This window comes from Syngnathus floridae, chromosome 13 (assembly GCF_059516105.1).
Source record: "Syngnathus floridae isolate MCC-2025c chromosome 13, RoL_Sflo_1.0, whole genome shotgun sequence".
NCBI lineage: Eukaryota > Metazoa > Chordata > Actinopteri > Syngnathiformes > Syngnathidae > Syngnathus > Syngnathus floridae.
The window spans coordinates 8,649,442-8,671,952 of NC_142425.1; the positions used below are offsets into that span (position 1 = coordinate 8,649,442).

Below are 22,511 nucleotides of genomic sequence, written 5' to 3' on the forward strand. Positions count from 1 at the left end.
AATAGAACTATTAAATGTAGTCTTTTAACTCATGCACAATGACCCTCATTCCTTTGTTTTTTTTTTTCTCCTCACTCACAGGCATGCACTGGAATCGACAACATTGCAGAGGCAATCACCTTGTTAGAGCTTAATAACTGGGACTTAGTGGTAAGTTCATTATCCGTATGCTTGACTGTTTGACCCGCATGACTCAATCGCTACTTCACTCACAGCCTTTTTGTTCATTATGTACAATGATAATTTTAGTCGGGAAAATGTATAGCCATTTGAGGTGTTTTGTAATCATCTGCATGTTTAGTTTTCCAGACAATGGTACTTGATGTGAGAAGATATGCTACCCGCCAAATTAGTATTGGCAAATCCTGGTTGTAAACAAAAGAAAGGAAAAACAAACATACTAGCATTAATCTTTTAGACTTCTAATTATGCTGATGTCACACAAGATGATTATTATGATTTTGGATGCACCGTTTTGTTCGGTCATGACTAGTTTGTGGCCTAGAGGGGAATAACAATGCCATTTCTTCGAAGAGTATGTAGAGACCCCATGAATACTCACGACCTATAGCATGACCTCATCGGTGGCGGTAATAAAAAGCATCTGTAATGGGGAAAACATTTTGGAAGCTCTCCGCCAATGCTGGCAGGAATTGAAAATGGGCAACATTGTGACAGCACAGAGTCCAACTTGCATGCGCGCTGCACCTGTGAATGTGATGACTTGCACTTTTTTGTAAACACTTGAAAAACATGTTTTGGTGTGCGTGGGGCTTAATGTATTTTTGCTATTTTACTCACAAGAAAGTTTCATAGCAGACGTTGCTCGATATCAGCACTGACTGGCTTTTAGTTTGTCTGTTGTTGCAGTGGACTACAGCGTGCGTTCGGGACGCGTCGATTCAATTGTTCCTCAAACAAAGGCTCATCGAAGCAGGCTAAATCTGTCATGTTTACTCAGATGATCCCTATTACATTACATTGCACAAAATGTCACACTATCCTTTGCCATGATCGAATTAACCCAAACTAATTTTCATCTATCATGACAGGCTGCCATCAATGGGGTGATACCACAAGAGAATGGCATCTTGCAAGGGTAAGCGACCCCATTCCACACGAACACAACAACATCTGGCGTGCACGACACACTTGAGCACGGACGGTTGTTGTCGTCTCAAAGGCTGTTAAGTTGAGCATGAAACCAGTGACGTCATGGAGAGATCCGCCGGACATATTTGCACAGTCGCTCACTGCGTGGGCGCGTGAGGACCGAAGAATAATCAGTGGCATGAAGTGAATACGCGTCATGGTGCTATCACACAATGGTAACAAAAGCATCTTTCAGAAAAAGGGTTAAGCAGGTTTGTTGTTGTGCTTCTCCCCTTTTCACGGCCTTTAACTGTAACTGTGAACATAACATAAAAAATCTGGATGGAATTGTAACTTTGCCGATACACTTTGGTGACATGTTTTAACGATCAAATCATGGATTTGTATCATTCTTTTGTGTCCACGACAACAACTTAACCTCTTTATTCAAATTTCAAAATCTATCAGAAATTTATCAACACAAATGAATGCAATACATGACACAAAACACTAATTACAAAATACACTTTTCAAGGGGACATTCATCTGAGCTTGGCATTACACATAGTTTGTGAACAGAAAAGATTCCTTTGTACCCTTCACACCACACCATCTACGGTTAGCTGCCACTCACCAACGCACAAAGCCTCTCTGAACCCGCTCTTGTCGTACCGCATTGTGTCGTATTCACTGCCCGAGTGTGTATGCATGTGCCACAGCGTGGTTCGGGCCCTCGGGCCATGAGATTATTGCTGCACTTTCAAAAGGGACTCAACTGGCGTGAAAGGATGCTGACTGGCAGTGTGACCAGCAAGCAACACATTTACTTAAGTGGCTGGCAACCGTCAGCCGGTTCACAAATTCTCAAGTAACTTGAAGTGGAGCCAGTTCACTTGGTGGCTACACAAGCACTCCTGTTTCACAATACACTTCCTTTCCCATGTATCCTCTTCTCTTGGATAGTTGGTGGAGAAGCTGACAGTTTGCATCAGAAAATATAGCTCAAGCATTTTGAAAGGTGACCTGACTTGAGGCAATCATTTTTTTGACTAGACCACAGCTCTAAATTCAAAACACCGATTTTGGGACAAGTATCATAAAAAACATATTTTATCAGGCGATATTTTAGTAACATTTTAATCATACTGTCATTCACTTATAAAGAGAAATTAACCCGATGGAGTCACGTATTATGTATCTCATCTTGTTGCAAATTAGCAACTTTTCCAGTGATGCCAGCCAGGCCAGCATGTACGGACCTCACACCCAATCCGAAGCAGCCGACGTCGTCAGCGAAAGCGCCGTTCCTTCGCAGTCCTCTTTGTCTTCATCCCCTTTGCCGTTGTCTTCCTTGGCTTCCACGTTTTGCCCCAACGCACCTGCCTCCCGACACATCATCGAGCGTCTGCCTCGGATGCTCAACTTTCGGGTGGAGTACCGGCTACGCACCGTCGAGCTGGTACTGGAGGAAGGCAGCACAGTCGGTGAGCGGCAGCACTTGGACAGCACGTTGATGTCTGTCAATCACTTTGGTGCAATCTTTTTGTTTTGTTTTGACCCTTAGGTGAAATCAAACGAATTCTTGAGGCAGAGCTCGGAATTCCTGTATCCAAAATGCAGCTGAAAGGATGGAAGAGTGGCGACGTGTCTGATAGTGTAAGTTTAGACTCTTAATGAAGAATTATTTCTAGGGCTTGGCAATGATTTGTAGAATAATTACATTTAAGTTACATTGTTATATTCTATTTTTATTTTATTATTTTTTTATTAGTTTTTATGTGGGCAAAATCGTACAAAAACATTTTGCAAAAACTCAATCAATTTGTTCAGTGTTCAAAATTCTTGCGATGTTGTACTCAGGATGACTCAGTATTTTGACAGACTATCATTTTCGGTGAATTCTTACTACAATTAAAGGGTGAAAAATAAATTAAATATCTCTTAAAAAAAGACAAATATTGCTAATCAGTTAATTGTTTTTTAATGATTAATTTAATAAATAAATAAATTACCATTTCTGAGTATACTGTACTCCCTGCCTCCCAGTGTTCATCTAACAAGCTCGCTCAAATTCCATTATAACAAATCAGACCATTTATTATTGTAGCAAGCTCAAACCTGTTCTTCACAAAAGATTGTCTCTTTGCTTCAGACGGTGCTGCGAAGTTTACACCTGCCAAGGAACGTCAGCCTCTATGTCCTGACCCCCGACATTACCCCTACCGCCAGCACCAGCAAAAACAGGTTTGTGGCTTCAATTCCTAAAATCCTCCTTCCTTGCAACACACATGAGGCTGTGTAATAGCGAAGACAGTCCACTAGGTGGCAGTATATAACTACCAAGTCTGCAAGTCGAAACATCACTTGTCTATTTCCATTTCCTCTCATTCCTTGTGACATTTTGAGAGAAATGCCTTCTGCTGCAATATCTTGTGTAAATAATAATTTTCGTATATTCCCAGCTGACATTGTTGCTTGCTCTCTTTTCAGACTATGTATATAAATGTATATGTATTTGCTGTTGACACTATATTGTCATCTCACCATTTTTTTTTTGTAAACTAGTTCGGCCCATTTTTTTTAGCAGCGCTTTTGGTACTTGAGATTTTGTGGGATTGTTCCATTAATCCAGCACCCGTCCCATTCATCTCACTGAATGCCCCGGCAGCATTAACAACCTTTCCCTGGAAAATGTCACGCACCTTGCTGTAAATCCACAGCAAGTAATACAATCACTGTTGGCAGCTGAACGCACAATCGTCCTTTCATCAGTGTCACGTAAACATCACCCGATCCAAAATATCTACCCGGAACCTCACACTAATTAAATGGTAAAAAGCTTTATTATGGTCAAAATATTTTGGTTTGTATATTTATCTTCAAAAAACATTTTCTTTTTTGTATAAAGAAGATAACATCTAACTGACCACTAATTCTGACTATAGAAGCAAAAGAAAGTTCTCTTAAAGCTCAACATTGCGTTGACAGCTACCACCGCGTCATTTCACAGTTTCCGCTTTGACTGCTCGTTAAAGCTAAGTGTAAAGTGGCAGCCGACGGCCGGCATCGCCACAGTGGTCCCGCACCCCTCCCGGGTTGTCTCTCTCGTCATCGTCTAACCGCTGTCTTTTTAGCGCCACCCTTTGCCTTTTCCTCCAAGTGTCATCAATATCATTTTAGGTGTCGCGAGCTCATTATCCCGTCAAGCTATTTTGGTGCAGGACAGTTGGGGTCGAATCGGAGAGGGTGCCGACCCCTCCCTCTGATCACCCACATGTGTGTTTGTGTATAAATTTGTGCTCCTATAATGACCCTTCTGTCACACAGCGCGAGGGATAAGTGATCACAAGCGAAGGGGCGCGGTGGTATCCTGCAGCGGGACTAGACAAGCTGTTGGCTCGCCGTAAAAATAAACTACTCACACATTTGATATATCCAGTACACACAATCTGTGTTTGGTACTGGAGAGCCCCTCACCCTAAAATTTACGAGGGTATCTCATCACTTGAACAACTTGGCGCAGTGTAATATACTTCAATTGCAGACTTTGCACAAATACATAAGCCACATTATGCAATTAAACTTTTTCACTATCCAACGTAAATAAGCACATTGTGGACACAATAGGATTCAGCACCCGAGTATGTATTTAAGGCACACTCGCTGAAAGATTGCTGTTTTCTAAAATCGTAACCAATTTTATCTGCTCAAATATTTGTTCTGTACTCAGTGACTGTACTGAATCAGGTCCACAATGTACCCACCAAATTGTAGCGTGATTCATTTATTTTTTTCTCTTCTGTTGACTAAAATTCAACCGTCTCCCAACGCAATGACTTTGGCTCATGCGCTTGCACACGTCCAAAAACCAAACGAGCTGATTAAACAGCGCCGCGGTGTCATTACGACTCTGCTGTGTAAACTCTTCTTAGTTTTCTTTTGTTTGATTAGAAATATATCTGCAGGCTTTTTGGGAGATTCTGTGGGCACATATTCATCTCCGCTAGTTATTTAGTTAGCGGTATGCTAAGCTGTTGGCATGGCACAGTTGAGGCGCGCCCGCTTCGGCGGCGATGTCGGTGAATAAGAGCGGGTGTCGAGGAGGAGCTCATCTCTTGCATAAATGATGAAGGCCTGATGAATATTTCAAATGCGCCTCTTTGCTTTCCTCTCTGTTTATTCTCAGCTCATACTCACCTGGAGGCTGTTTGCCCAAAAATGGTTTATTTTCATTTGACCCGGCAAAGAAATTTGAAATTGCAAAATTGCTTCATTAGGAGTCGGTGGGCTTTTATTGCACCTCATCCCCGGTTTTGATGCTTTCGAGGGACAGCTCGTTTGTCGGAACGCGAGTGAGCATGCTGTTTCGGGACACGATGGTCGAGCAAAACGCAACAGAACCCGAATGGGTTCGCAAACTCCTGCTTTGTTGCGGATGCAAAAATTGGAGGCGGTAAGATGACCTTGCGTAGTCTACCTGACCTCCAACCAATCGTTTTTGAGTTTGGTGAGCTTTTAACTGAAAACTCCCAAAGTTTTGTTTGCACGTGGAAAGGATGCATTTGCCACATTGTGTGCTTGCATGTGTTTGGCAGTGCAAGTTTATTAAGGTCTCGAGTCTGCTCTGTGCCACGGGGACTGGCAGCTTACCTCAGAATGAAAGCAATCTGTTTAGCCCGCTCTTCTCCCTTCTCTGTCTATAAATTTAAATGACATTTTCCTCCCCGGTACCCTTATGCCCATGTCAGGTACCTCCAGACGCCGCCAGTCAACCTAGAATGTCACGGAGTGTTATGTGTTCAGTAAAAAAGGAGACCTCTTAAAAAAAACAGAAGCAAACACTTAGGTGTCCGTATTACAACCCTTGTGATGAAGGCAGCAGGGATTCGGAATGGGCGTTTGAAAAAAATGGCTTATTGTGTAAATTTGATGTCAAAGTTTATATATTTGCAGGGTTTTCCACTCCAATTAAATGATTTATCCATAAGAATGTATATTCCAACAAGTGCCTGAGGCTCGGAGATAAACTTCCTGGCACTGAAATCTCCAAGCTAGCTTTAACAAAGCTAAGTAACTTAACGTTTAGAATTTTTTGAGAACTTCAAATTGTTTAAAAGTCATGAAAACAAAAGCGGTCTCAATCAAATTCAACATAATCATCAATATATATATAAAATATTAATAAAATTAAAAGATAAAATAAGTTGAAATAAAATAAAAAGAAAAATAAATATAATAAATAAAATATAATAAATAAAATATAAATATATATAAATATAAATAAATAAAAATATAAATAATTTCACACCTGATGTGAGAAACAGTCGAGAGACGACACGACACGCAAAATGACTCACCGCGAACATTTACATTTATACATTTGATATTTTAAGCCACTATATTTGTACCGTCGACACAACGAGCGAGCTAAATCTTGAACGGCAAACACCAAATGGCTCGTCAGTCTGCCACGGCGGCTCCATAAGATGTTCCGTTTTTTGCTGGAAGGACAGAGTAACACTTGCAGTCAGTTTACCCTCGCTCTCTTGTCTGTTTAGAAGTCGACTTGCCTGCCAGCCGTATCTCAGGATTGTGTCCAAACATAATCACGATATTAGCGAGATGCTTATTTATGTGTCCCTACCCCTACCGCCGCTCTCTCTCTCTCTCTCTCGCTCGTCCTTCTGCGCAAGCCAATTACATATGCATCCATCCTTCCCACTCCGCACATTTCCAATCTTCCCCGGTTAGCTACAACAAACATTACATTTACATATTGATTCCGTAGTTTTAGTCAGTGTAAATATGCTGTCATTACTGTAAATTTGAGCTTCTGTTAGCATAAGCTCGTCCAGATCTGCTCAGATTAAGAGTGTGATTGCATAATTAATGTGTATGCTACATATGAATTCCCCCAGCCTTCTCTTTCTCCCAAGTCTTCCTCTCTCCTTGGTTTTTGAGCCCCGATTAAGTGTCTGCTTCGGCCCTTAAGCCTCCCATTGATATTCCGCCGCGTAGACCCCAGCGTTTGCTCAAAACGCTACTTAACCTCGCAGCTTATTGTAAATGAAGCTTCCAAAAGTTGATTCCTTATTGCCTCCTCCTTCACGCCAGGCATACAAAGTGTCTCCTTTAGCATTTTGGCTGCTAATTCATTGACAACTTTTCTTACATAAACCTGAACATGGTCCTAAAATACATCCAAAAACATTTCCTGAGAAAATTGAACCAAATGTCTCCATGCAGTCATCTGTTTTTTTTGGGTAAATGATTTCAAGTCATCTTTTGAGGATCCTGCTGACCTTGATTCATCCATTTCATTATCGCTGGGTTGTTATCAAATGAGCTGATTGAAGGACCTCAAGCTGTTTTTGCGTCAGTGCGGTTTGAGTGAAGCTCTGGCCAGGCTTGTTTAGACATAACCTGTGAAGTAGGTGACGAGCCCCCGGAGAAGGTGTCCTGCTCCCCGTAGAGCAGCGCTATATCACTTAGGAACGTGTTTTAGCTTGCCTTTTACTCGTTGCTTTTAATGTTTGTTAATCTTTGACCACCTCGTTTTACCTACGTCACACAATCGACAAAAACTCAGCGAGTTGACTGTATTAGAGATGCTCGATACCAATTTTTTCAAAACCGATACCAGTACTTTTTCTCTTTATGTGCATTTAATTTCCTACACCATGTTCCTGTTACCATTTCTGTCTCTCTCTTTTGTCAAGTTCTCTCCCAGACTCGCTTAACCAGAACTTCCTGCTGGTCATCAGTCACCGTGAGGCCCAGAGGGACTACAGCCTCAACTTTCCGGGCTCTCGAACCATACAAGAGGCAAGTGCAAACGAAGGCTCCACGCAGATCCTTTTAAATATGCACGCTTGCATACGTAATATTCCCGTGCTCTGGTTTCCCATCACGCAGCTTTCGTTCCATTTGCTGAACATTGCTAGTCTATCTCAACCGTCCATTCATTATTCATCCGAAATGATCACGTTTCCAAGTAGGTAATTACTCTCGCAGCTGTGGCCCGTTCCCCCCCGCCGCCCCCCCATCGCAGTCAAGTGACTTTTAGTCTTAGCACTTGAGAAGAATTGTTTGATTTGGATAGAACGTTAAGTGTTTTTTGTTTTTTTTTAGCCTGCAAGTAAATGTTATTGGACTTGGTACGAGGATGGATATTTCTTTTCCGATTTTTTTAAACTAATTATTCATTCCCCTGTCGCAATGGGACGTTACCGCTTGCTCACTGCTGCCTCCATGAGTGTGAAGATCATACTGATAATAATCAAGCTCCGAGCAGGGTTTTTCTAATGGTGGTAATTGATCAGATTAGGAAAACCAGCATCCGAACTTCTCCTGATTTCCTGCCTCTCTCTATTTGCGCTGTCCCATTCCTCTTTCTCATCTTCTTCTCTTCTTCTCAGCCAGATGGTTTTTGATGAGCACCCACTGTGAACCTTAAGTGTTTCTACTGGGATTACAAACACTGGGGAGGGTTCCCCGTGGTGTGGGAGGAGGAAAAGCACGGTTCCAGAAAGTAGGCTAAGGACTGTCGGCATAGCGGGGGTGCCGTAAGAGGCCGTAGGGAGCCGCCAAGGGACAATGTGGGCTTTAACGGGCCTCCATGTTGTGGTCTTTTCCTTACGCATGCTTGTCTTTAGGCATCTCGGGGGACCCCTGGAGAGAAAATGAGGCCCAGAACTTTAACCTGAATAGATTTGGATTCTGCTCACCCCATGTTGACCATGCCCTTCTATATATTTACTCTTTAGCATGAGGTCTTTTTTTTTTTTTAACTGTGATGATTAATAATGTTGTCACACTACGTAGGCAGTTATTGACAAGGTCCTTCTGCAAGTTATCAATACACAAATGAAATTGCGTCGTGGTGTGAATTAAATTGGAAATTCCTATAGAAGACGGGTGGTTAATGAAATTGAAACGCTTAGGTAAGCTTGGTTTAAAAAAAAAAAAAAAGCAAATAGTCATTTTTGATGAGATTGTTGATTCATTGCTTCATAACTCAAATAGGGCAAAATAAATTTCGTTTGCTCTGAATGTAGCTCTGAGGTCGTGCATAATCTATCCTCAAAAAGAAATTCTCACCAAATTAAAAAAAAAAACAGATTCTCTTTATTTATTGCCATTTTTGATTGGTTAATTCACGGAATGTGATCAAATGCAGCATCCATCAATCCATTTCCTATATCCGGGTTGCAAGGCACCGGAGTTTATCCCTGCTGACTTTGAGCATAAGTCAGTTTACATTTCAACCACTACTGTTCACCAGTCAATCACCGTGCGCCGATGGAGATGAACACAAAAACAGTCACTGCTCTGCCTGCAGCCGAGTAAACCTGCTGCACCATCCATCAGTGACTCCGCCATGCAGGATAGCCAAGTGTATTTGTGCTACTACTAGAACTTGAGAGTGCAACAAAGAAGTAACACCATATTCAAGCCGCCTGGCTCCCCTTTTCTGTTCATACTGTGTCTAGTCACAGACATATGGACTCCACTACAGAGCACCCTTCTCTGGCTGCACACTCTTTTGTCCTGCTGAAAACTAGCTGATGGTCTTGCTTGTGCATATCAATAGGCGCAGTCCTGTCTTCTTATTTGTCTTTGCAAAAGGCTCTGGCTTTGCCTTGTGGCTCTTTGGGATCTACCCTTGCCCCTCCTTTTCTGCGCCTTCATTCTCCATGTGTATCCCAGTGTCCCGTCTCTAACTTCTTTCTTCTCCGGGTCCAGAGCACAGGACTGGGTACACTCTGATTGGCATTACTAGACAAGAGTGTGGGGGTAAGTAGCTGGCTAGCATGTGAGCTAAGCTGTAGAGCAAATGTTTGCCAGGGAAGTTGCGGGGAGAATAGAGATGGCTGCCGAGCTCCGAGTTGTCCGTGACCAGACCCGTTGTCCTGGGGATTTCCCGCCGACGCTGCCCCCCCCCGGGGTTGGGCCCGGGGCCCATCCGTGTTTCGCAGCTGGGCGTCATATAGGGACCAAAAGATGACAAGGCCGCTGTGTTGAGAAAAGGAAGGGTGGCTAAAATAAAGGAATGAAAGACATCTGGTGCCTTGGGGAGATGAAGAAAGGGAGGCACGAGGGAGAAAGCTTGTGACTGTTTAATGGAAACTCTTTGATTGGCTTCCAGGCGGGGATTACAGGCAATTGGCATTTACAATCATCGGATCATTAATTTTGCTGTGAGAAGCGTTGCCTTGTCGCTCAGCACTCGGGCAGACCAGTGTTCTCGGTGGCTTTTTCCAAACACCCTACCTTAAGCACTTTTTTTAGAGTCATGATCTATCCTTCAATAAATGCATATTATCTAGCGCCCAAAAATAATGAGGATTTTTTTTTCTAGGTAACTTTTATCACAATATTCTATTTTCCATATTCGTCACCAAGAAAAAAAATCATTCAGTTTAGATTATTTTTATGGAAGACAGGGGGCAGCATTAGACAGTATTGCTGCTACATTGTATTGGACAGGCTCAATGCTGTCCGTAAAACTCAATAAAGTACCGCAACATACATTTAAATACTTTGAGATGTTACAAGTACAACGTATTTATGCTTTATAAGGTTGCGACGTGTAATTCTGCTCTTAGGTGCGAATCATGTGACGCCGTGTTTTCCTTCCTCAAAGGGAGCAGCTTGTCCTCCACGTTCAATTTCTGTCTCCACTCTTCCTCAGTCCCCCACCTCTCACCTTCACTCTCTCCGCGGTGGGCATTAGTTTGTTGTTTCTCTCAGGCTGCTTTAACCTCTGACAGCAGTCTCTTCATTACTAGTGTTTATGCCTCTCCTTTCCTCCCTTTAGCCCTCTTCTCATCGAGTGGCTAGGCGGTCAGGCAAATCCCTGTAGTGCGGCTGGTCAAACATAGATATTACACTCTGTAATAACACTGGCCACCCGCTCTGACCCCGAGCCCTCCATCCTGGCTATGACTTCTCATCATGAAGGGTCGGCTCGCTCGGTATGGTGAAGGCTTCACAATTGATGGACAAAGGGTTGCCTTGTGCCACTCATTTATTATTATTTTTTTTTCGGGGCCCGCTGTAATTCACTGTTGTTCCTAGCCTGATGCAAACTCAATTAGCCGCAATATTAGCATGAACGCCTGTCTTCGGACAAATATATCTTTTGTAGTCTTCAGTCCAGTTCAGTATTTGTAGCGTTCTTAAAGTTTCCACCTGCCTGAGCCAGCAGCCCCTTTCGTACGCTCGGGGGATCCATCACTCCTCAGTACTTTTTACAAAGACGGGATTTGACCCGTGGGCTTTGCCTTACAATGGGCCGTTTTCTCAGCATCGGTGTCCAGCCCCGCGGGCCCCGAAAACTGTGGATCTCGCTAAACAAATGCAGTCGAAGCCACGTCCGCCAGCGCTCAGACACCGGTGGGCTTTGATCACCTTTCGGCCGGCGCACATCAGGCTGGCGTTAGGCCTTTAAAGCAACAGTGCCGCTGGACGGTACAGCGGCGGCACCCTTTGGGCCAGGCGCTGCCGGCTACAAACTGTTTAAAAGCAAGGAATGTTATTAATCGACGCAGATACAGCATCAGCCGCGCGTGAATGGAGGAAGAGAAATACTGTTCATTTCAGAACGTGGGGCTGTTGATCCTGGGCATTAGCTATGGCATCTGAGGAATGTTAAAAACACTGCCCCCATGTTTTTTTGTCTTGGTGTGGCTCTTCTTCAGCCTCTGTCTTCTTTTGTAATCGTAGTCACTTTATTTAATAATAAAAAAAAAAAGATTGCAGATTTAGCCATTGGTAAAACTACGTCGATTTCTAATGTTCCTTATGATTACAGGTGAAGAGGAACGTGTCAGACCTGACCAACATCCCAGTACGGCATCAACAGTGGGAAGGATGGCCAGCATCCGCATCTGACGACTCTGTAAGAACCCCCTGAAATTGACTTTTTCGACATCACATTGATTTGTGTAATAGTTCGACCTTGCGCTATTTATAGCGTTGGGTTGAGCCACTTGTTGCCTTATCTTGTGTTTACCTGCCAATGGCTTCATGCGGGCAGAGATTGACGATCTCTCGGGCTTGATTCCAACACTTAAGTACCATTAAGATTGCATTTGAAAATGCATCGGAACCGTGCCGTGCCAAAGCCATCTGTCAGAAGCAAATTAAGATGTCAAAGTCCACTCCCATCCCGCGCCCTCTTTCTGTGGACATTATAGCTCACATCATTGAGTCCCACTGACCTCACTCATCCCGAGGTCGCTCGTCCCGGCCATTCATCCTCGGCACAGTCAAGCCGATCACAAGTAGAACCTGGAGGAACCTCTGACCCCTTTTGTCTCAGCTTGGCTTTGACAGCGTATGTGTTCCCATGCTAATTGTAAGGGACGCTTTATCGTGCTACACTGTGGAGCCGCTGCGCACATATTCTTAGGTTCACCCCTAAGCTAACGTTTTCCTTTTAGATCTATGCGATTGTGGTTTTGTCTGAAGAAATTGTATTGGCTTCTTCTATTTTTTTTTTTTTCACCCCTACCCGAAGCTGCGTTCACAAAGGCAACTTAATTACAGTTTCAGTTTAGATGTGTTTCTTAAAAAAATATTACTATTTTGATGAGCGCCGTATTTTTGCAAAAAATAAAATTAACCAACAAAAGTCAGACATTCCTCTTGAATTGTGGCTTATCAGAATTATATTTTAAAAAAAGAAAAAAAAAGAAAAATATGATAGCCTTAACTTAAGATGTTGTTGCATAACCTTTTGAGACAATCACAGTTTTGTTTAAATTTTATATAGTGCTCAACAGTAGTTCCCCATTGGTAGTTATTTTGATATGACCTATCGAGACGTTTCGGGCCTGTTCACCACCTGGATGAGGCGATATTAAAAAGCCAGAGAGACAGAAGTGTAATAATGGCCTCTGCCTCAGCCTCAGCCCCCTTATTGAAACGTCTGACGGTATTAACAGAGAAAGCCTGGGACTTGGCTGGCCAAGCAGGTGGGTAGGCAAGCCAGTGTTAGTGTCTAGCTCATTAGCCCAGTCTCATCTCCCGGGGTTTGGACCAATAAACATGGCAGCCCAAAGGCCCGAGATTACGTTTCGCTCCTCACACCACTTGGGCGTCGTTGGAATCGATTACCACTTAAGTCGATTTCCTTCTCTTTAATTGTGTTATATTACTGTGTTTGTCTGCTTGAATCGACATTGGTCTGTATTTGTTTTTGCAATTATTCGTATTACTCACTGTGTCTAGGCTTGAAAATCAAACTCCGATCCATCTGTACAGCAGTCTGTAACATCAACGGACAAGAACAGGGGAAAGTCAAAAGTTTTATATATTAGACTTTTGAGATTCGGGTTGACTTGTTCTAAATTTAGAATATATGCTTAGGAAATAAAGTAAAGTGACTTCACACTCAAATTTGTACGCACTTATAAAACCTGTAATTGTACAAACAGTGTTTTAACAATCCCAACTATCATACATTAATTTACAAATCCTCCAGTTTTGACTAACAACTGAAGCGTGATTTGTTTTAATTAATTAATTAGGTAATTATTTATTGATCGATTAAAAGCCAAACATCGTGTGGGAAAGTTCCACAGGTCTTGCTGACGGTTTATGTGAGGGTTCTTTCTTTCTTTTTTCATTTTTTGTTTTTATTCTTTCATTTTTATTCTATTTTCTTCCTTTTTTTCCCCATTTTCTTTTTTCTTTCTTTTTTCCTGCATTTATTTATTTCTTTTCCCCCCCTTTCTTTCATTTTTTTAAGCACATCAAGCAGCAGTCAAATCAGTCATTTAATTACTGCTTGGTTCATTGGAATATGAACTCAGTTTTTTTTTGCTTCTTGCGAACGAAAGAGGCCTTGGAATCATGCCATTGTGCCCGTAATTGTGTCATGTATTGTTAAGTGTCGAAACTTGTTTGTCAGAAAGAAATTCTCACATTTCTGAGAAACTCACTTTGATAAGTGTTGCGTCACCTTGGTACTGCCTTAGTCCTCAGTGTGTTTCATTGTTTATTGTTCTCCAAGTTATTCAAGGTCCTTGAAATTAGATCAGGATGGATCATACTCATGTATCACAAGAGTTTATTCAGTGTTATTGTATGCGCTTTTCTGCTTCACTTACCTTTTTATGCGGGCCTCACGAGTCAATATGATTGGCAGTGCTTTCTCTCTACCTGTAGGAGTGATTGGCAGGATTCTTTTATTACATCCCCTCATCCTCTCAAGCCCTCAACCCCCTCTCCATCCTGCAGGCCTGTAATTGCTGACATTTATGTAGTGTTTCATGGTGTTTGCTAATGTATTAATGCTGCAGAGCCCGAGAGATGCCTCGCCTTGTAGGCCAGCCGCCTCTCTCCATTTCCCAGCCGGCATTAATGGAATCCTTCTCTACCTGACAGTGGCCTGTGAAATCATAGTTTTATTGTTTGGAGGTAGTGAAGGGGGGGCTTTGGTTTCCATAACGACACAGCTGCGCCGTAAGCTCAGGAGACCCCGCTCTCGTTCGATTGTCTGCTTTCAGGTGACATTCAGCTTCGTGTTCCGTCTGTTGCAGTTTCCGTTTTCCTTCATCGTAACGGGCCTGCTCGTGTATATTTTCACGTAGTCGGAAATAATGTTAGGAGTGGATGTAAGGTCACGGTTGAGAATGGATCTTGGGAAGCGAATCTCATCAGTTTCATCCACTTGAGACATTTTGTCACGCTTGCCCTTGTCTTTTATTCATCCCATGAAAGAAATAGCAGAATAAGGTTTGCCATCAGCACAGTTGTCAGCCTTCATTATCTCACAACTTCCATGCGCTCTAATCCAAACATTGTGTACACAAGAAAAAAAAATTAAACACAGAAAGAATGAAGGTAGAGAAGGGGAAAAGAGTGCGAGGTAACAGAGTAGTGGCGGGAGGGGAGGGAGTTGGGGGCCACATTCTTTTCCTGTATCGGCCACTGAATGCTCGGACCCTCAATGCAAGTGTTAATTAAAAGAATCCAAAAAAGAGGAGCCAGGTCCTTTTGTGAGAAGATGTGGGAGAGGCCAATTTGCGGGGTGGCTATGGGGAGGAGTTAACCTCGTCACCCCATCCTCTCATGCCCTGCGGCGCTTCAGCCTTGTTTCCACATTTCACCACTGAGCCTTCAAGCTGCACTTGTGTACCTCAACATCAGGGAGAAGCCATGGGGTCAAAGCCAGGAAGAGGATTGAGAGGCTCTCCAGTCTCAACTCCCAATTTTTTTTTCTCCTCCTCCGCATCCTTGTCAGTCCCAAAAGCCCGCAAGCTGTTTTTGACAGGGGAAGTGATCAACTTTATTTATACACTTATGAGGCCCTCAGACCAAAGCCCCTCATTGTGAGCAGTGTGGGCAAAGGGTTTATGGAGATCCCCTCTCGACGGCCGCTGTTAAGATTCTCACGTTTGATTGCCACTCGATGGGGGGAAACTTGGCAGAATAGTCGCCATAGTCCTTAAGACTCACACCCTTGATGTGTTTGTCTATCTCAACACCTAGGACCTCTCTTTCCGCCCACTTGTAGTTCACCTCTCAAATCCGACTCGTGGCCCCGTTCGTTTTGTCCCCTTTTCCATCACGCTTTGAGAAATATGAATTGTAAGTTTATTCAATGTTGAGGCCCAGAGTGCTAACTAAAGTGGAGTTGAGTTACAAGAGTAAATATGAGCCAATCCAGTTAAGTGTTCTTCGTTGGTGTTCCTGGGGTGTGACACTTACACTCAAGTACACTCGATACAAATTGGTAATACGCAAGAAACACAATCTACTACGCAACAGTCAAGTCAATGGGAGTTATTTTTTTGATTATCGTTGAATCGTCAACATACCTTTTTTAATTGAAATTTCTCCATATGTTTGGAATTTCAGATTCTCTATAGTGAATACGATCCAATTAATGTAGTGCTCCATGAAACGGGACCGATTATTTTTGTATCATTAATTTTGCCAATTTTCTGTAACCGAATCATTATTAATTTTCGTTTGTGCATTTTTTGGAACAATTGAAATCATGTTATGTTTTTGAAAATTCAAACTTTTTTGTATCCAATTCATCGATTGACCAAAAAATCATCAATCGGTTATTTAAATAATCGTTGGTTGCAGCCCTATTTTAATAGAATACTTTTTTTGACATGGAAGCGGAAATTCCCAATTTATTTCTAACATGCCTCATTTTGTTTTTAAACAGCCCTCAGCTCTCTTTTGACTAATTTTGGGGGACTACAAACTTTTTGTGTGAGAATTGTCTGCAGATGGTGTCGTGGACATTCGAATTGTATCAACATATGTTTCTTACCCACCAAACGTTTTAATGTAGCTGACACGGTCGAGTGGTCACTGTGTTCTTTTCCGCCATAGAAGTGTAGACCTGCATGAAGAATCACTCTCTTTTTAAGGACACACAACTCCCTGCGGTCTGCGCAGGCCTTTTCAGACTCAATTGGCGTTGCATGTAATCGTGTCCTGATTCAACCTCGTCCAGCTGCTCTTTGTGTGTCCGAACAGATCAGAGCACCTCTGCAGGGGACGAGCAACCCCGCCCCTCCCATCCCAGCCTGCGTGCCCTGACTCAGTCCTGTTTTTTTAGAAGTTCACTCTCCCAGAAAAGGAGTCTGCTGCATCTGGGCTTTCTGTATTCACTTTCTCTTTCACAATTACCACGTCAGTGAATATAGTGTTGTATCGTTCGGACAATGCTATCATTCACGTCGCTGGAGATGGCAAGATACTACTGCCAGTCATGCCTTTGATGGCTTTTGTGGACGGCAATTAAGATGTTATCTTGTTGAGGAAATATTGACTCAGATTTTTTTTTTTTTCTGTTGTGTCCTCACATTGTTATATGATGGCAATTAATCTCCGATCGTATCGCTTTTTTAAAGGCAGGTGTCTTTGGTTTCACTCTGCTTTGTTCAGCTTATATTGTCAATGTCCCCGCGGGCCTAAGCCTGCAGATAGCGTTTGTAATGAGTCCCTACTGCATTCTGACATTTTCAGTACTGACTTTGGATTTGACAGCTCATTAGTCTGTCGTTTTCAGTGTAAAAGTCATTTAAGGTTTTTTTTTTTTTCTTATTACTTAGCATATCAATAAATAAATATGGTCGAAGAAAGAAGCAGGCAGTTGATTTTCCAAAGGGCCCATTTGAGGAATTAGAATAGTTTTTAAAGGCCACACCAACATACAATCTTCAACTTGTGTTCTGTATAAATTTTAATGTGTTCATATAAAACTATTAAATTGGCCAATTTCAAAAGCTGCTATTTGGTTTATAAAATTGGGCCAAACAAAATAACCACCATTCATTATTACTATTTAATCAACATCACAAAAAATATAGCTGAAGTTTGCATGACATTACGAGCACGAACCGTAAGTTTGGGAAATAATTGTCTGTCTGAATCCACCTCTTCCCTCCACTTGCAGTAAAATAGTGTTTTATTTTGACTTAAGCTAGATGTGGCCTATGCCAGGTCTAGTCTGAATTTTCTGACTGGCTTTTTTATTCCCTGTCTTAGATAACGCTAGCTGCCTCTGGGATCAACTATCCCTGCCATCATCTCACTGTTTGCCGAAGGTCCTCACCAGCCAATGCCCAGGAACCAACAGAAGAGGTATTTAGATTTACACACACAAATGCTTTGCATGACTCTCCTCCTTTGTATTGTGTGTTTATATACAAACTAAAAAAAAAAAAAAACATGGGAAAGAGATACGTCTGTTACTGACATTTGTAAAAAAATGAGTCATTTCCATTTCACAGTGCGCAGATGTCCACATGATCAGCGACAGCGAGGGGGATGATTTTGAGTACACGACAGAGTTAGGTGTGGATGATTCCGAGATGTTTGGAGCGGGCACCTCCACCTGTCGGAAAATGCCTATGAGTATGTACAGTGGGCCGTCGTCACACATTCTCTCATGCCGAAGCCTCGCTAGCACATCTAAACGCTGACCATGCATAATTTCCCTGTGCAGTGCCCGAGAATAGTGAGAATGAAGCTGATGCCTTACTGCACTTTACTGCTGAATTTTCTTCAAGGTGAGCTCAGGAATTTGCTTTACGAACCCAAAAGCTGCAGTCTGTTAGCATGAAACAATATGGACTCTTTTGTTTCCTGCAGGTATGGAGAAAACCACCCAGTGTTCTTCATTGGGTCTTTGGAGGCAGCGTCTCAAGAGTCCTTCTATGGAAAAGCCAGAGAAGTAAGTCAGCCAATATTTTGACCTTTGCAATACAGCACAGTAATTATATTATGATAGTAGAGCAAAGTCACACAATCTGGCCAATTTGCAAAATTGATAGGAATAGTTTCGTTGATTACAATTATTCCCCAAAGCCATCAAATGTTCACCCTGGCTGCAGAGGTTTATTTATAGATGCACCCCCCCCCCCCCCACCTCCACCCTGGTGTTTTTCGCCTTTTGTCCTTTTAAGGAAGCACGTATCAACTGACAGCTTGTGTGGATTACACTCTCATTAGACGGTGAGGACACAGCAAGATGTTAGGGGAGTTCAGATCACCCGGCACACAGCGAGCGAACACAACTCTGAGATGGAGAAAATTAGACATGCAGGAATCAGTCAGAGAGGACACAAGTAAATATGGTGACAGTGGAGGATTGAGATGGTGGGGGGAAAAAAAGAATCTTAGCATTTCATCTGCTTCTCAGCTGATCCCACCTCCTAAGCCGGTGCAATATGGCCGCCTTCTCCCTGGTGTTCACCCTTTCTGTACTGCACTCAGCACCAGGCCATTTTCACTGTTGTTGTTTTTTTTGTTTTAGTCCGGGGAAATCTTGATTTAGCCTGCCAACTGTGCTGCGGGCTTTAGCGAAAATGGATATGCACAAAGAATTGTGGAAGAAAACAGAAGCTTTTTGAGCTGCTCTTTGTTTGTCCTGTTTTGTCGCAACCATCCGAGACGCCAGGCCACAAAACTCTTGTTTGCCACTTTGCTTCCATATGCGGATGATTGCATCGAAACTTTAGTCATCCATCTGACCAACCCAAAGTCTTTGCCTCCACCTCCTCCATTAACGCCATATTGAACTGAACTGGAACAGCATAATGAATCTATAAACAGATGAATCAGTGGCACTCTTTCAAAGCCTGGGAGAAGCTAATCACTAAGCAAAACACTACATTTGATGAAGTGTTTCTGAAGACGGAGGCGCATGGCTGTTGAGATGCACTCAATCCGTCCTTAATGAAAATGCTTTGGGCCGCCGAGGCGAGCTGAGCCGAGCCCTCTTGGGGATCAGCGGTTAGTCAGAACGAACAGAGAGATAGGCCACCCATCGCTAACCACGATCCCGGCTAAATCCACATCAACGCAGCGGTTAATCACTCTAACCCCTCTCTCCTCTGCCGGCCACTCCTCTGCTGTCTGCCACACACAAAGACACATCAAAATTCATAGCTCGCTAGAGTGGGGAGTTCGGGGATTTATCCCTGCCAAGTATCCGCTTTAGAATCCACCAATAGCCCCTTCAGAGTCAAGAGGAAAGAGCACAACCAAGATGGCATCTGGCATTTTGAAGCACGGATAAAATGAAGAGCTCGGAATTACAAGCTACTCTGTCTTGACGCGATAGGTGAACTCGAAGGAGTTACGGGACAGCGAATAATAAATAGCGATCGCATTAGCGGAGTTTTTATTAGCCGCAGAGGTTTTAAAGAAGCCACATCAATTATACAAGCATGAAATCCAAAACCAGTAAGATGAGTAAAGTCGCAGAGATTTGGAGATTAAAAGTGGACCATGTTTCCGTTTGTACGACGTTAAGCTATTATGAGCAAACCGCCTGTGTGGCTGCTCATTGATCTCAAAAGTGTTTTCCCACAGTGTCCGCAAGGTCATTAGATCAGTCATTTGAGCTCTTCATTTTCAAGTGTTTGCTTTTCCACACTGAGCTGCCTGCCATCTGTATTGCAATCACTACCTGCTCTTTCCTCTGCTTCTCCATTTTACTCCCCTCATCAAATACCCCTAAAAATATTCCCAACACCTGATTCTTATCTGTTGCCATTTATACACCATCCACTTTTAAAATAAAAAAAAAAAGCTGCTGATCTTGCCACATGGTAGATTCTGATTTATTTCTACATATATGTATTTTAGTGTCTGGCAAGTGTCAGTGGTATTAGCAAGATAATCCAAGGCAGCCTGTGCTGTTAGATATGGAACGGCCACCTGTTATCACCGTCCGTCCCCACATTATTTGTCAGTAATTGGTGGCCATGTCATAGCTTGTCCAACAGTTGTAATATTGATTTAATTTCCCCTTTCCAGGTCAGAAGGTCACAGGGCTTCACATTTATTTGATGATATTTAGAGTTTAATTTCGAAGATTGCTATTCAAGTGTGGGGAAAAGTCTCAATTGTTCACCTTTTTCTATTATATAACAGATTAGGTTTTTATTTGTCAATTAATTATTTAATTTATTTATTTATTTGTTCATTTGGTTTTGTCGTTTCCCCATTAATAATTGGAATAAGTCACCTTGGATGGATGGATGGATGGATGGATGGATGGATGGATGGATGGATGGATGGATGGATGGATGGATGGATGGATGGATGGATGGACGGACGGACGGACGGACGGACGGACGGACGGACGGACGGACGGACGGACGGACGGACGGACGGACGGACGGACGGACGGACGGACGGACGGACGGACGGACGGACGGACGGACGGACACGCACACTGCTGACAACATGCGCACACACTCACGCACACACAAAGCGGGCTCAGATTTAGGTGAGCAGGTGTGAAGAAAGGCGATGGGGTCACTGTCTAACTCAGGTTGGACCTAGTAATTTAGCTGAACGGGGATTTGCTCCTCCCCGCTAAGACAGGCAATACAAAAGAGCCAACTTGAAAGCGGCAGGAGAACAGAGGGGCTACGGACAGTTTAACCAAGATGAAGGAGTTCAGTTGGCCCAAATAACCACTTTGATTAGTCTTTGCACTTGTGCTAATTGAGCACGCATGTACGAGTACCTCGCCGATGGGCGCAACCAACACGCTTTGGTTTCGAGCATGTGTTGGGATGACAGCGTTTGAGCATGTATCGGGTTGTTTTTTTTTTTTTGTTTGGTTTTGTTTTTTCTTATCCCCCCTTCAAGTTGTAAAAGTCCACCCTCCTCTCTCACTCATTCCTCACTCAAGACTGAGTTTGCTTGTCTTCTCAGCATGAGTGTTTAATCTTTTCAGGCCGTTGAATCGGCCCGATGAATGAGTCCCCGGCCCCTTCTCTCTAGGAGCCCTGGAGATTATTCTAAAGCTCTAATCGTTGAGCAAACACAGCAGTGCTCGCCCATTCCTATTCGACAGAGGCCACAATATAGCACAACTTGGGCTTTCACTCTCCCTCACATTTAACACCCTGTGTAGATTTTTTTTTTTTTTTTTTGCGCAGCCGAGATGACTACTCCTGAGAAAAGGACCTTCTGACTCTCCCTGTCACCAAAACTGAACCGAAACTTTTTATTTGTTCTTTTCATTGCAAGAGAACTGACATGTAATTTTGAGCGCATTATTTCCAACATTGTCCTTTAGAACCTTATTGTACTTGTGGCTGTGTTTGTTTTTTAATTATAGTCAGCGGGGAGAATGGTGGGCTTATAGCGTGGTGTCAATATCTTTGGATTTGGAGCTTCGTCAATATTGTCTGCCCCTGCCGCGACTAACCTGAGCGCAGTCTGTTGGCATTTGGTGTAAAATAGAGCGATCTGTCTGTTTTGTTTTCTCCATATCTTTGATGCCTCTGAGAGAGCTTTTATTTACACCACTCTCCACTTGATTGCGTGTACTATTTGCCAGTGGTGGCCTTGCTTATGCCTATCCAAGTCATGCAGTCTCTTCACCCGCTGACCAATCTTTGGTTAGATTTTTACCACTGATCAATTGATAATAATCAATCAAACGGGAAAAGAATCTTTAACAAATGGTCTCCTTTGCAGAGAAAGATGCTGGCCATCTACCTCCACAACGACGACAGTGTCCTCAGCAATGTCTTCTGTTCCCAAATGATGTGTGCCGACTCCATCGTCTCCTACCTGAGCCAGAACTTCATCACATGGGCCTGGGACGTCACTAAAGAAGCCAACAAAGCCAGGTAGCAGCGTCACCTCGGTGGCGGGGGGATTTTTTTCGGATCTTGGTCAGGCACTGCCGCTGGGTGATGATCAGGAGTGGCTAGATAATAAATATGGAATTGTCTTCTTTTTATCATGACGATCATAGTTCTTGTATTTTAATATTTTTATATATATATATATATCTTTATTTTATATATGTATATATATATTATATATTTTTTATTTATATTTTGGGTCATGTGACATTCACAAGCTGAACCGTGATTGGTTGTTAGCAGATCCTCAGCACAAATGCGATG

General features: G+C 42.9%; 1 protein-coding gene across 1 annotated transcript in view; it reads left to right on the forward strand.

Moving 5' to 3' along the window:
* Positions 1-22,511, forward strand: part of faf1 (Fas (TNFRSF6) associated factor 1) — a 36,329-nt gene that overhangs the window by 802 nt on the left and 13,016 nt on the right. The window contains exons 2-13 of the mRNA XM_088394129.1: positions 82-150; positions 1,053-1,099; positions 2,311-2,576; positions 2,657-2,748; positions 3,245-3,336; positions 7,812-7,917; positions 11,909-11,995; positions 17,617-17,712; positions 17,862-17,985; positions 18,077-18,140; positions 18,223-18,304; positions 22,075-22,229. Coding sequence (XP_088250255.1) covers positions 82-150; positions 1,053-1,099; positions 2,311-2,576; positions 2,657-2,748; positions 3,245-3,336; positions 7,812-7,917; positions 11,909-11,995; positions 17,617-17,712; positions 17,862-17,985; positions 18,077-18,140; positions 18,223-18,304; positions 22,075-22,229 — 1,280 coding nt within the window. The remainder of the gene's footprint in view (positions 1-81; positions 151-1,052; positions 1,100-2,310; positions 2,577-2,656; positions 2,749-3,244; positions 3,337-7,811; positions 7,918-11,908; positions 11,996-17,616; positions 17,713-17,861; positions 17,986-18,076; positions 18,141-18,222; positions 18,305-22,074; positions 22,230-22,511) is intronic.